At 39.6% G+C, this 15,975-nt stretch overlaps 1 protein-coding gene across 3 annotated transcripts in view; it reads right to left on the bottom strand.

Moving 5' to 3' along the window:
- The window catches only part of KCNQ1 (potassium voltage-gated channel subfamily Q member 1), a 359,122-nt gene that overhangs the window by 257,077 nt on the left and 86,070 nt on the right, over positions 1–15,975 (bottom strand). For all 3 annotated transcript variants that reach the window (XM_086472063.1, XM_086472061.1, XM_086472062.1), the window contains exons 3-6: positions 7,374–7,500; positions 5,553–5,631; positions 4,508–4,604; positions 3,742–3,882 (exon numbers count right to left, since the gene is read on the bottom strand). In XM_086472063.1, coding sequence (XP_086328189.1) covers positions 3,742–3,882; positions 4,508–4,604; positions 5,553–5,631; positions 7,374–7,500 — 444 coding nt within the window. The remainder of the gene's footprint in view (positions 1–3,741; positions 3,883–4,507; positions 4,605–5,552; positions 5,632–7,373; positions 7,501–15,975) is intronic.

The raw sequence follows: 15,975 nt of genomic DNA, 5'->3' as shown, positions 1-15,975 counted from the left end.
CTATGCACGTGTAGTTTCAAGTGGCATCTCCAGCAATCTTTCAGCAAAGCTTTCCCACAATTTTGATTTCCAATTTACATTAAGCACATACTGATATGCTTTGCCAGATAGGAACATGGTTTTATGTAAGCTTAGAAGTAAGTAAACTTATCGATGTTTTGTTGAGTTTCAGTCCTTGGTGAGAAAGCATATATTGATGAATTAAAGGAACAAGAAACCCTTAACTAAAGCTGGTACTTGCAGACAAGTGCTCAATCCAATTCAAACCAATTCAAAGGAACAGGCACAGTGTAATATCCATGCATGGCTATATTCAATAATTGCTTGGGGCAACTAGTGTTCATGATCAAAGAGACTGTCAGGACAATCCAAATAATGATTTTCCTGAAGGATGTTTGTTCAGACGCGAAGGTTGGAAATTGTCTGTCATTCAGTGGGTACCAAAAGGAGAGCTTCCCTCAGGCTGCCTGAGTCATGATTGAATTTAATGCTTAAGAAGAGGGAAGTGACAAAAAAAGCCACCAACAAAAAAAATGCACACACTTTTAAAAAAACCCAGAGAGGTGAGCCAGTAACATTCCATGAAGGTGGTCATCTTTGACAGATTTGGTGAGAACATTTAGCATCTTAGTTTTGGGGGGGTTTTAGCAATTTTTTTTTTTTTTACTTCTTGCTTTTGTTTTAGAGAACCTACTAGGACTTTAAGACTGGTAGTTTGGACATGAAAGACAGCATTAGCAGACTAATTTTGAATACTGGCACTGAGGAGCTGAAAGATGCATCATGGTACTTGTATTTTACTTGTAAACATTAAACTTCTCTTCTGAAAGACAGACAGATATGCAGACATTAGCAGAATTATTTATACAACATGTGCTGCATTCAAAACGAGCCATAATACAGACAAATCTTTACTCTATGCCACAAGGTAACCTTAGGTTTCTTCAAGAAGCCCATAAACCGGAATGGCGAATAGCTACAGCCCAGAGTTCTCAAGGAAATTCAAATTAAGCCCAGGAGGCCAATTTACATATGGAAGTGGAAAAGCAATATAGATTTATAAATAACAACAATGACAATGAAGAACATTTAATTAAAAGTTATGCACCCTATGGGTACATCTATAGTCAGCAAAGCACAGTAACAGAGAAGTACCCAATTCCAGATGCAGTTTAGTGGTGGTAACACAGACCTTTTACACGGTTCACTTTACGCTGTGCTACATGTGCTATTGCCGCTACCCAAAGAACTCGTTCAGCAGTGTAGGCACACGCTGAGCTAACAAAAGTAGTGCAATGTTGTAGAGTGAGAAAGGGGGTGTGAAAACATTATGCAGTACTTTTCTTTTGAAAGGATTCTCTACTAGATAAGGTCAGTGCGCTATCAGAGAAGTGAGATCAGCTGCGTTGCCAGACAGATCACATATCTATGACAGTGTTTGAGATGGGAGCTGTGAATTATCCTCTTCTGCATGTCCAGTTCAAAACAGACTGACAGGTTCTCAGTGACCAGAATTTGTGGTGTTTAAGCAATTCTGAAAATTATGGCTAAAACATAACTGAAACTTTTTGAGACCCAACACTTTGAGAAGGTTTTTGTATGAGATCGAGACCTTCATTAGGAAGCATCCTGATACTTAATGACCTCCCAATACTGTCCTTTACAGAGCTTTTTCCTAGCAGAAAGCATAAAGAATATTACAGTAGCAAAACATCAGAAATGGAGGGACCTGAATCCATTTCAGTTTTGTTTTGCTAAATCCTTTTAGCAGTTCACAGAAGTATAGCATCCACATTTAGATCAGAACAAGGACACTAAATTTATTTTTAACATTAAAGAAATTACATGATGGGTTCATTGAATGCAGTCTCACACTTCAAGTACCATGCTGCAACATAATAGAAGTTATAACAGAGAAAGAATATTATTGTAATTAAACTCATTGATTAAATAAGTTCATTGTAATTAGAAAGACAAAATAGGCATGCCTATTAACCAAGCAATAATTCCCTGAAAAGAGAGTATTTCAATATCCTGACAGATCGTGTTGCTTCTATGGAAGGTTTTACTGTATTTTCAGTAAGCCAATCTGGTCTGTCACACACTCAATTTTTAATGCCAACGTCAATGACAGCATGTGTTTTTAAATGCAGCTACATCTGCCGCTGTTAATTACCGAGTCATCTGACCGCTGTACTGGAAAACAAAAATGCCACGATGACATGAAAGCACTGAAAAAGCTACTTGCCAGAAAGCCGCTTGCTTGTGCTACACAGCGATTTTTCCAATCCTGAGACAGGCTGCATTTAAGCATGGCAGACAGCAAGAGGCAAGAATTCTGCATCAAACCTTAGCAGCAAGCTAAACAAAACCCGTTGTATTCAAGAAAGGCTACATATGCATGTCAGCATCAGGAGACCTGCAACAGACTTGCTCATTCTTTGATCTTTCCTTCTGGAAACAGAAACTGGTACTGTTTGTAGAAAGAAGACTGTATAAACACACACATGCAGAGGTTTATAAAAATTATTTCTTAAAAAAATATGTTTTATTAGTGAAATGGAGGTGTTAATTCTATCATTCTTGTACATAAGACTCACTAGTAGCCTTATTTTTAATGAAAAAGAAATAGTGCCTTTTGATTTAAAACAGCTCGACTCTAGAAGACCAGGACATTTTGAAAATCCAAGCATGGAATCATCAGTGATGCTGAAGTGTTTTAAAGATCTGTAGCACTTAATGATGACAGTTTGTTTTATTAAGCTACGTACAATTAAAGCAGATGAAAACAAGTCATTGCTTGAATGCTAACAACAAGGAAAAACAGCGTCCAAAAAGTACCTTTCTTCGAGCTGTAATAGGAAAAGGAAAGGGAAACAATTACAGATGGGAAATCCCAGAACAGAGCAGCCAACCTAATATTTGCATGTCATGCGAGAAAAGGAAGATGTTACTAGCAGAAGCAACAAAATTAAAATGTTTATTAAAACATAGTCCCAGAATAGAGCTGCCAAACTAGCAAGTCCACATAATAAGCAAAAACAGAGAGATAACTGTCACTAGCAACAGCAAGAATGCAGAACTTTATTAGCAGAACTAGATACATCTACACCAAAGTGTGGCAGCACCTTACAGAAACCTGAGAAATCTGAGCAAGATGGTATGTTGACAGCACAGACAAATGCCACATAATCACTTTATGTCCTGTGCCTGGATTTCTTAAGTATCTCAGATGCTCCTTGTTTTGGAATTAGTCCATTCTGAATAAAGAGGGAATTAGTGTCCCAGGCTGAATTGCAAACTATAGATATCTGCTGGGGGGAAAAACACAACACCAAAACCAAAAAGACCAGAAAACCCAAATTCACACACAAAATCACCCCAAAACCACTAGCCCTGATTTAGCAAGACTCCTACCATCTTAGAAGGTTGAACCCTACCATGAGAAAGGTAGCAAAAATAATTATTATAACAGAAGGAAAGAGAGGCTAAAGAAATAAGAATAGATGTTTCTACATCTTGTATGTATAATTGGATCGCCTAGGATCACATAAAACTACAAACACCAAATAAAACTACTGATAGCATTTTTTTAGTTTCATAGAATTACAAAACCAGAAAGCGTACTGAAGCAGCAAGAGGCTATTTCAAAGGGCTGTTCCTAGTCCATGATTGCTTGAACTTCACTCCACATTTGAAGGTGTTAACTGCTCCTAGTACATATGAAATTGCTATACTTACTACTCCCCACCACAGGGCATCTGCATAGCTGCCAAACTCTGTTTCTCCAGAATCATTTACAGCGTCTTTTTCAGCCAGGTACACAAAATAAGAAGAAAAAATGAGGCCCAGAAATCCAATGTAAAGTGTAGTTATCAGTTCCTGCAAAGAGAATAAAAATAATGGCATTATGATATTACTGACTTAAATTACTTATCACTGATGGTTTTTAAAAGATAATTGAAACGGAAGAATGTAATTTCAGCAATTAATAAATGTGGACACCAGCTGTTGGCTGTGCAAATTAACAAAATTCCACTGAGCTCAATGGTGAAAGAATTTACATCATAGCCAATGACTTGGTCCAGCATGCACATTCCAAACACAGAGTCAAAACAACCTCCTCACTTGCAAGCATGACTCATTAACCTTTTGGTCACGACAAAGTCGTGGGGTAATTTTTTCAGACAATGCCACATTTAAAAGAACTTTGGAATTTAGATACACGTCTTCAGAAATAGTCAGACTGCTTTTCAGATGCCTCATTTTCTGTGGTGAAGTCCAACTACAAGTCAAAAGTTCGCCAAAGTGGAGGTGAATATTTTTAATCTTTTAGGAACTTTTTATCCCTTGAACAAGGCAGAACAAACATACTGGCTAAAATAAATGACTGCCTTCCTCCACACTAACTGTATTTGACATCATCAGCACATCTGCACACGTGCTGTTCTGAATATAAGGACCTTGCATCAATTATTATGTCATTTCTTAGAGTACTTGAACTTACTTGTCTGTGTATGAACACTACTGATCCCAGCAGCCTCCACGTACCACCCTGACGGTCTACATGCAGCATTCGTAAAATCTGCAGAAAACGGATGCCCCTGGAACATAATTTTTAAACAAATGAAGAGACTAAAGATACAGGAGAAGAAAGAGAGCCAGAGAGGGGAAGTTTGCCTCTTCCAAAGGACCATTTTAAGAGAGAGACGTGTATTTTGTTAGACTTAGCAGCTTGCCTCTTTTCACTTCATTCAGCCATCTTTCATCTTGTTTGTTATGAAGACAGCACAGGGAGATTGCACAAGAGAAGACAGGCCTGTGTACACAAGGCTACTAAGGATAACTCAAGGATTCGGGAATTTTGGACACAAACTATGAATGGTCTAGAAATCATTCATCAACTCATATTTGACCTGCTTGCCAGGACGGGAAACAACATACAGAACCAGCTAACTAAAGACGTGAATTCCTCACCTTTGAGGAATTTCGTAAGTAATTTGAACTAGACAGCCCAATAATATTTCAAAATATTCTTTTTACAAGAGGGACTGCAATACTAGAGCACTGCTGCAGCTAGTGCGCAGAGCACAGTACGCTGCTGCGTACCCTCCTCATTCAAGAAAGCCAAGTGGTGTGACCTTCCCGAGCCCAAGGTGGATTCAGTCCATTTGACTGAACTCCAGGTATTTTAGCAGTTTGAAGACGTCAGACATGAAGCACGAAAAGGTTGCTATAAAACTGAGCCAAGAAACCAAAACAGGATTTGGGTAGAACCCACCCAGTTGGGGAAAGCAGGTGGGGGTACGCGCACCTCTATCCCCATCAGACATAAAGGCATCACAACCAGACAACACACGAAAAATTTTATTTCCCCTACACTTAATGGGATCACTGTTTCACACCCATACATGATCGGGGATCTGATCTGTAACATGACTCTGAGCATTGACTCGTTTTCTCCTGCAAGAATTGAAACAGGAGGTAAAAAAAATAAATTCAAAAACCCCACCACCTTACTCAGCACTATTTTCTTTATTGCATATAATTACCTGATAGCTGAGGTTGCAAAGACTTGACCTTTAGAGCCCACACAAAGAACTATCATGGAAGCAACAACTACAATTAAATCTGGAAAATAGAAGTAAATTAGAAAAACGAGTTAGCCGCATCTTGCAATACTTCTGCAAGACCATTACTAGAACCAACGCCAATATTACGTTAGTGATTTGAACAGTCACTCTAAATTAAGATTCTTGTTTATATATCAAAAGGCCTCTATTGTAAGATATAAAGAAACTATAATTGTGTGATATGATAGAAAAGTTTTACTGGGAAGGGTCCAAGACGGCCACATTCTAGATGAATGATGAGAGTGATATGAGTTACTGTCAAGCAGCCTCAGCAGCCTGGGATCCTTAATAGCTATAATCCATGAGGAATTTCAGCAGTTTCTACCTATTATCCCTTCTGTGAATCTTATTTTCTCTGCTGTTGTAGACAGTATTTTATTTTCGGGGTTTATTTCATATACAAGACAATTGCCTTACTATTATTTCATGTGTCCAGGTCTAAAAGTGAAAGAAAAATTGGAATTAGTACAGGAGTCTAATTTAGTTGAAGTCAGTCATTACCCTAGGACAACTGTAGTCTAAATCTCTGTGCCTCAGGCCTTGTTAATTTTGGAAAGGAACTCTGTTTTGGAGAATGAAATATTTCTCGATACATATCTGGGAAAGTCGAACTTTGTTTTGCTTTCCAAGCTGAAATAAATTGGATGATGTTTCAGAACCCCTAGTGTTCTAGGTCTCAAGAGAAAGGGATTGGGGACAGAGTGCAAATATGCAGCACAGGCATTTTATAGTTGCTGTCACACCTGAGATACAGACGTTATTGATACATATGCACAGAGAAGCTAAACTACACTATTTTACGATTGTAAAAATATCCAGGTACAAAATTTTGTAATTTATATTCAGCAAAATCGTAGAGAGTTTATGAAAAACTATATCCTCTACTCAATAACAAATGTTTCTGAGTAGTGGAAAAAACTATGTCACAGAACAAGAATTACTATGCTTCTATAACAATACTCCTCTTCCAAAATCTGGTTTGTTTAATCCATTTAAATTTTAAGTGCTTCAGGGCAAGTGCCTTTACATAGTTCTCTCAGTATTGGCTAACAAAATACAGACTGATTGTGGATTATTATGTTTCTTTCAGTGAAATTGTTAAACGCATGACAAGCATTCTAAAAAAAATAACGGCTTGTGACATATATGGAATATATTTCTAAGAACACCGAAGTCACGTTAGGAAGCCAACTGCAATGAATATCAAGGGAAGTCAGGCGCCCAGTTCCAAATGCATCACAGAAACCCATATTTTAATCCAACAGGTACACAAAGTAACTACAGTGCATCTATCATGCTCCACCATGTAGTATGTAGCTCAATTAGAATGCAATATAAATGCATAACAGATTATTCAAATGGCTGCTTGAAAGAAAGAAAAAAAAAAAAAAAAAGCTGTTCAGTATCTTTGAAAAAACACAGTTGTAGCTATTGTATAGTGTCCGGGATCCTGAGGTTACAGGAGACAGGACTATGGCCAAGACTTATTCCTGGCAAAGCTTCAGATCACTAGTGAAAAGAAAACACTCTGCTCTTCTGGAAAAACAAACCAAGCTACATTTGTTCTCAAATGACAGTGCCATGGATTCCTGAAAGGAAATTCAGATCTACATTAATGCTAATGACAAGAGCTCTTGCTCTAACTTGGCTTCAACTATCGCAGAAATTCCACTTCTCAAAACTTTCAAGGGCAAGTTTTACTCATTGTTTACATCAACTTTGCAAGTTGTGCATACTCACCAATGATGGAAATAGGCTTCCTAGCAAAACGAAGCCTTCCCCATATTCCAACATATTTACTGCGGCATCCTGCTGACCATAACCGAACCACGTACTCTGTTCCAAAGAATACCACTAACACAATTTCCTAAAAGAAATAGACAGGGAACTAGGTTAATTCTCTACTGTATGTCTTTCATCCTTTTTCAGAACATGTTAGGAAACTCTAAAATAAAATGTAAAATCTGGACAGCGAAAAAGTGTCAACTATACCAAAATGATCTAAAGTAACATAGAAAAACTTGTAAGAGTAAAGAAAGAAAACATCAAGAGCAAGTTTAGATACTTTAATTGCATGCAGTTTGGCTTGTCTACACGTACTAAAACTGAAAACCATTCTGTGCAATTCACTTGGTCTAATTCAAACAAAAGGTTTCCTGACTAAGCCAAAGAAAACAAGCAGAGTCTGTATTCAGAAGATGAATATTTTGCTAGTGTATTTAATTTCGGGAAGAGGTGTGCTACACATCTCATTTACTGTATCAGCTTAACCTCCCACTTACTTACACTTTTTCAGTCTTCCTTTAGTCTCACATGGATCAGAGGAAGATTTCTAGCACCCATTACCAATACGTCAGTCTCTGGGTATACTGAAAACATAGCGAGATTTGAAGCAGGTCTTTCCCATCCTCTTGTCAACGACTAGAGCCTTCAGCAGAAGCAGAGGTCTAGTCCTGAAGCACTGCTGCTATCAAGCTACATGTTAACCACAGACCTGCACTAAGGTATGACTTTGGAAATGCCTACAAAGTGATAGATGTCAAAGACATCCGACAGTCTTGTTGATTAAACAGAGGAACAATTATGTCGTATTTGGAACTTACTCAATGTGCAGGTAAGCCTTGCTTTCCTACGGACTGGCTGAGCACGGCACACTCAGTATAGTCTCCTCAGGTACCAGGGAGCTGCAACATTTCCTTATTGGCCAGCTCAATGACTAACTGGTCACCTTCTCTATCAAAGCCAACAGCAAAATCAACTAATTGGAATGGTAACTTGTGGCTTGTATTCGAAAACACACCACACATGGCAGATGGAAAGACTAAAGCAGAGAAACCAATTACACAGGTACATAGGATAATACAGATTAAGAGAACGAGCTGCTTATGTCATAGAGTGATTTAATATAAAGAGCAACTGCAGAGAAGATGGCAAGGTGCTGAACATTTTATCCAGTCTGCTCACGCTTCTGCACTGCTGTTTTTCATAACAGATTGGCAAATGGGACTCAAGAGGGTACCTATGATTATTTTCTAAATTAACTAGTCCAGTCAAGATGAACAGGAGTCATATCAGTTTCAAAAATGCATGGGACATTGCCCTGAATACTGAGCAAAATAATAGGTCTATACACAGCATAAAAAGGGAGAAAAAAAGTGTTATGCATCAATCGACTTTGCTATCATCTTTTTGTGGCTCTAAAACGCCAGTCTCCTGATGGCGTAACAAAGTGTTCATCTCCGGGCACTACAGCGTTGAAGTTTGACTCCGTGACACTTCTAGAAAAGCTTGGAGAACATTCGCCAGGACTCTTCCCCTTCATTTTGACAATCTCATAACCTGTGCAAGATGCCAAATGTAGCAGAAGAGCTGTCACAATTGTTTATAGTCACTCGTATTCCAGTTAGATATTCAAAATATAATGAAACTATCCAGATCATTGGTTGTAATAAACATGAAGCTCAGACCCTTTGACCCAGCCAAGACAGTTTCATCTACAGCTTCATTCTGAAAGGATCCACCAGAACCCTTCACCTTTTTTTTAAAAAAAAAAAAAAATTGGACTATTATTAAATATTTTTCAATAAAATAAAGTCATAATGAATGTCATAAATCTAAGGAACAGCATCTGCAGCAGACACTTTAAGGAAAGCCTGTTTCTTATGACAGACATAACGAAACTCTCCCTTTGTCCAATGTCCCCTAATGACATTTACAAATCTACAGTGAATGGCAAAGCTCTGATATGAGCCCTGCTTTACATGAGGTGCTGTTGAATTGTCACAGCAAAATAAAGCACCAGAGGCCGTCTTTTCTGATCAGGCAATCGTATTCATTTCACAGACATGGTCAATAAACTCTAATATCCAAGTATCCTTCTGTATGCAGAAGGCTAGTACGTCTCCTTTCATTGCTACCACAGAGGAAACTCCCTTAACAAAAGATAATTGGAACCATACAGGGAGCAAAAACTGTCCTTCATTTAAAATAACTCATTTGAGGAAGGGATGTATGGCCTCACATCGTATGTGATAGCACAGATAATACCGCTCAGATCTCCCCAAAAGCAATTATCAAAAGCAAAAGAACAACAAAAAAAGTTATCTTGGTAGGCAAAGAAAAACCCAGAGAAAAGCTAATGTTTTAGCACAGTGAAACGCCAAACAGCACTCTTGACCAGGCACCGTGGCCTTGTCAGGATCACAGTTGCAGTTTTATAGCAAGAAGGTAGAAAATGAGAGTCTGTATTGTGCTTTAAAGCAGCGTGTATTCTGTGCGTAGGAAATTTGCATCGGAGTTGTGCGCGTGTGTTTTTTCCAGGCTCATCGGGGAACAGGCACACCGGCAGGATGCAAATGGGGGCTGTGCCAAAGACAAGGCGACAGACCCGCACTCAATGGTTACTGTCACCCAGCGCTTTGCGTGACACGCAGACAAGCTTAGAGAACATTGATTGTCCTATAGACTCCGCTGACTGGAGGGAACGACCAGTCGGCTTACACCAAGACACATTTTTCACTCCTGACGTTTTGATAAAGGCTTATTGACCTAAATGAGACCCAAGTTATTCAGGGAACATCGGGGGTGAAAGTGCACAAGCTGTTCTTCATGGTCATACACAAAACCTCCAGGTATCCATTAGCAACTGGCAAATTCCCCCTCCTCTGCCCGTGGCTATGTGACAGACAAAAGTGTTTTTAATATCTTGCATTGCGTAAGTCTAATAAGTAGTCTCCTGGGGGTGGGGGAGGCAGATGAATTTCTGTCAGTACACACTTAGATTAGCAGCCAGAAATTTGCAGACAACAAGGAAAAAATACATTAGAAAATTACGCCTTCCTGAGCTACTAAAATATTGCCTACATTTTCCCAATTAACAGCTTAGCATGAAATTTTACGTTAACTAGAATGATGCCAACCTGATCCTTAGTTCATTTATGCTGGTCGTAATTAGGGCTAATTCCATTTAATAGGAAGTACCCTGGCAGAGAGTAGCAATGCCTCAGACCTGAGAATCTTAGCAAATCTGAGTTGCACTACAGATTAATTTGGTCCACTGTTTCTTTGATACTTTCCCCTAATTGCCTGCTTAACATCTACCTACTAAGTGCATTGTATAAAAGTTTGTCTTCTCACAAGGAATCAACTAGACTGAAACACGGGTTCAAGAAGCTGATACAGGAAAATGGAAGGATAAAGTGCTGAGCACACAGAGAGGATGTAAAGAATGACTGAAATAAGGAACAAAGCAACATTCAGCACAAGGGAAAAATTAAAATACTGAGAAAATAACTGCCTGCAAAACACTAGAGGGAGTGGTGGTTAAAGTTCAGTAGAGGAGATTTCTTGGTTAAAATGACAGACACGCAAGAACTGCACTGTGCAAGGACCCACTCAACCCTATGTAACCTAATTGCGTTCTCCTTCCTACAAGGTAAAAACAGAAATACAACACTGAGATAAAAAACTTGTACTGACATGGTAAAAAGATATTTGATAGTTGTGTACCTTCATACTGTGGGCATACAGAAGCCCTCCTGCTTAAGAGGAGACACTTTTTTCCCTTTTAAATATTGAGTTACAAAGGTACCCTCGCTTCTGCCATCTTTCCTGCTCAACACAGGTGTATGCTTAATGCCATCTTTATGCCTTCTCAGCCACATAATCCCAACACAGCCACGTACCAGATTAACTCTGGATGAAAAAGTAGAGAAGATGAACATGAGATACACGTCCAGATTGCTCTTCTGGAACTATCAGCGTCAGTAACTGTCCAGCTGTGAGCAACCTCTCACACGCACATTCACCACACTTTCAACTAAAAGGAATGGGTAGGCAAGACTAGTGTAACAAGCCCTGGGCATTTCTACTGTGGTTCAGTGCTTGGTGAAACTACAATAGATCTCCAGGCAGCCATTTAGCAGATGCCAGGGAACGAAATATTTCTCATAAGAACCAGTAGAGGAGTTTGAGTCCTCACCAGTGCATTGGTGCAGGAGTGAGGTCACCACGTGGGATCCATTTCAGAAGTCTCATGGCAGATTTTTCAGTGCATCTCCCTACTTACTTTCACAGTTCTGACATGGAAACAGTTCCTTTGAGTTAATCAGGTACTACATGAACATCTTTGGGAATTGCTTCAAGTATAATTAAACAGCCATCAAAACATAAAAATTATTGCCAGTCCGAGACAGATATCTCATAACTTAATCAACTGGCTAAAGAGCAGCTCTCATCACCTGATGAAGGAACTTAGGCAGGACCCATAAAAACCACAGTTCCCTGACAAACATACCCATGTTATCTGTTGTTATAGCCCGTATCTCTACAGTTCCCATGGATTAATCATAGTTTCATAATAAGCCCACACAGGGAACACACAAGAGAAGGGCTCAAAGAACAGCTGTGATGAAAAGTCATGTATTAGGTTTGACTTACACCAAAGAACTGGACCTGCTAGGGGTAAGGACACTTTTAACTATTGCCTTGACAAACTTTGGGATGCCATTAGGCAAAAGAACAAGAAAGTCCCTTCTGTCAGAGGACAACAGGGAAAAGTTAGTTATGGAAAGGACTGACTGAATTGAAGGAGGAACCAGACTTATTCAGCTGCGTGACTGGAGAGTCAGTTCTATCAAAACAAATACGCACAAGTATATTAGCAAAATGAACATCTGGTTTACTTCGCTAACAAATGCATCTTGAAAAGCCCTTCTTTTACTACTCCACCCTCACTGGATTGGAAGAGCTACAATCCAGTGTTGGGAGGCATCCAACATCCACACTGTGAGATAAAGTGCAGTAGCAACTCCAAAAGGAAGGACTAAACTTAGCTGAAGGAGATGTTTTTAAGCAATTAGACAGATTAATAGCTTGGGAATAAAAAACCACAACAAAACCCTGACATAGAATGGACCATGACACCATAACAGCAGCTATTTAACAGATAAAGAAATTGTCTCTGGAGGATGAGAAAGCATCTGTGTAGAGAATATATGGCCTGAAGCTCTGCCTGTAGACCTCAAAGCCGTCACTGGTCATGGAGCATCACAGAAGTTCATGCAGCCATTTGATGTGGGAGGACTAGATGAGGTCATCTGAAACCCATTATGAACAAGAATGTCTTTACTGAGTCTAGACTTTTTTCAATGAACTCCATAAACATATGAGAAGTAAGATACATGTCTTACGAGCAAGGAGGCAAACTATGTTATTCTAATTAGCTACTAAAGACCAAAAATCAAAGATGACATACAGCTTATTCCATCTGCCACAGAGATGGCTGCCTTAAGATGAAAGTGAGATAACAAGCACAGGGAAACAAGAGGCATTGACGAGGGGGATGACTTTAAGCCTCATAAGCACACGCTTCCTCCCACTCCAACATTTTACTGGGAATACGATTCCTACCCATCTCTGCCATATCACAAGCTCTATTACGTTATCCTCATTGGAGGGATTAACCACATTATTCCCACAATCCTTCCAAATCTGGCTTCTTTCAGATCCTAGCTTCAAGGATGATAAAGTTCCCACGACTTCCTTTAAACAAGGAAATAAGCTCTCCCATAGCTTGTATAGGGATTGCGTGCCAACCAGCATTACCTCAGCTGGAAGATTCCTGGGGCACCAGCCGCACCGATACTGATTTGTAAGGCAAGGCAATGGAAGATCTCTGCTACAGAGCTCATGCGCCCACAGTGAAGTGGAGCAGTAACCTCCTCGCAATCTCAGGCAGCAGTAGCAGAGAAAGGACACTATCAAAAGCCTTGTTCAGAAGCCATAACAAGAAGGGCCTCTGAAGCAGCCAAAAGTGGGGACAATAGATCTGCTGACGCTAATGCAAAGTGACGAACAGGGTTAAGGGCTGTGGAGCTGGACCGGGCAACAGAGCAACAGGCTCAGCATCTTCACAAGCAGGGATGCAGTATATCCTCTACAGCCACCGAAAGGCCAAAAAAAATCAGGAATCTGTCACGTAGAGCAATAGGTTGCATTTACACTCAGAAAAGGGTAGCACTCAAAAACTGAACCACTGCAAGCTACACATTAGTTCAGAGCGAGCTAGAGTCCACTTCACAGCACGCTGTTCACCTGACACATCAGGGCTTGCAAAATGCTTCAGACAGCACTTGTGTATAGCCCAAGCAGGGTATGCAAATTAACAGCAAAGGCAACTGTTTCTTCTAATCTCACTCACTTTGTATAGAGAGGCCCCTCTTTGTTCTGCTGAGAAAGGCCGGATTTTTTTCCTGAAAGCTGTACTGTTTTCCAGGACACACAGAACAGCAAAATCAGATGGCCTAGGCAAACAGACAAAGACAGACACCAAGCTCAATAAAGTAAAAATCCCAGCTTGATGAAGTACCAATTGAAAATAAAAAGATAAATGTTTTTTCATATATATAAACACTTACTGAGCAACAGCAAGTGCCAAAAGTGCTATTTAGGATTGGGGGATTTTCTCCCCCTACTTAATCTCCTCACTCCCAAAGGTCTCCAACATTGCATCTTTTCAGGTGAAAAACAGTAAGTTATTTTAAAATGTTTAATGCTAGAACACTTGGTGTTCCTTCCTTTCCAAAAGCCTATTGTCATTTGCTAAAGCACTTTATCTAGCAGATTCGGCACCAAATGATTAAACAGGCAATGGAAAACAAAAAGCATGGTATCAGCACCACATTTCTATCTTCAGAGGCCCATAATTAACCCTAAGAAGTTACTGGACATCATTAAGGACCCCTTATTAATGTTTTTAATTAAGATTAAATAATATTTATGTAAGTGTTCACGTTCTGAAAAAAGGGACCCTTACTAGGAGACAGTGTTAGAACAGTTGATTGTGCCGAAGCTTTTCTGTTTTCCCTTAATCGGTGCCGAGAGCACAGAACAATAGCACTGGGACCAATAAAGAATGCTGTGGGCCTGCAATTTTAGGTTGAGATTTTCCGAAGGCTCCAAGCGACTAAATCCTATTGAATTTCAATAGGAGTCAGGCACCTAACTCCCTTAGGTGCATTTAAAAAGCCTTTAATTGATTTCCTCAGCTCTCTTACTAGAGGTTTCAGCCAAATCCAAATGCAGGGAGTTGAATTTTTTCCACCGGGTACAAAAGGCCTCAGATGGCAGTGGTGTAACCCTGCACGTGAAGGCACGGCCTCGGAGCACGGCTGCGTCAGAAGGACTTTCCACACCGTCACCTCTGCACCAGTCTCTTCAAAAGCTAAAGATCGCTGTGTTATGAACTTAGTTGTTGATGACATCCACCAGGAATGTACAGAAGTAAATTAAGCTGGGCTTGCACATTTAGTTTACGATACTTGTTTTAGTGTAGAGTTCTCCCCATCACAAAGTATGCTCAAGAACTAGGCTTTAAATCCAAAGTATTCAGCATGAGAAACAAAGTGTCAACATGCTAACGCTGGCACAAAAATGATTCAAAAAGCCCACTCCTTTCTGTTTATTTCATGAACCTCTCATTCAGTGCTTCATAAAAGTCTCTAGAAAGAATTCAGACAGGGCCTTCTCCTTCAAAGTGAAAAATGCTCTGGTTTCTACCCAGTGCAGCATATGCCTAATTTTATATCTCACTGATAAGCACACATACACACAGTTCACAGAGAGGCATACTCATTCATTAGCACATACGGTATGCTAAGAGGAGTAGGAAGGAACTGTTACAGACTATTAAAAAAAAAAAAATCAGTCTAAGCCAAGTAGTCTATATTTTCACATTACAGAGAACTTTTCATATTAACACTATTTACACAGTGGCTACTTTCCCTGATCTGATTGTTTTTATCCTGTCAAGTATCTTGTTGCACACTTCTTTATTTAATAACCTTTCTCACTCATTTTTTAAAAAATCTACTTCATATCCACTGTGTCCTAAAGTGAGCAGTTCGTAAGTCTTCCCTTTGCTCCACAGGAAACATTGACTTTACTGGGGCACCTCACGAAGAGGCTGTATGGCTGGTTTTTTCCAGCTATAAATGACAGGGCAATAAAAGCTATTGTGTCTTCCAGCAAACCATGTTTCTCTTACACCCTTAGACTATCACCATTACAACACTTCCTTCCTGAAAGAAAAGAAATATTGTACAATATCTCTTACCTGAAAGCAGAGCCACACAAAAGGAAGAATCCGGCCATTATCAGCCCAGCTTCACCTGCAATAACTACACTTTGAATACTTAAAAGGGAATGTAACGGGAGATGGCGTTTTTAAGATGTAATGGCCAAACTCTGGTCACCTGCTACACAGTTTGGTAACAGCAACGCTTGGAATCTAGTGGTTTCAGACATATTAATGTACTTTTTTTGGTTTGTTTGTTTGCGGCCA

The sequence above is a fragment of the Leptosomus discolor genome, chromosome 12 (genome assembly GCF_034619465.1).
Source record: "Leptosomus discolor isolate bLepDis1 chromosome 12, bLepDis1.hap2, whole genome shotgun sequence".
Lineage (NCBI taxonomy): Eukaryota > Metazoa > Chordata > Aves > Leptosomiformes > Leptosomidae > Leptosomus > Leptosomus discolor.
Note: the sequence above shows the minus strand (reverse complement) of the source record. Positions and strands in the feature narration are given on the sequence as shown.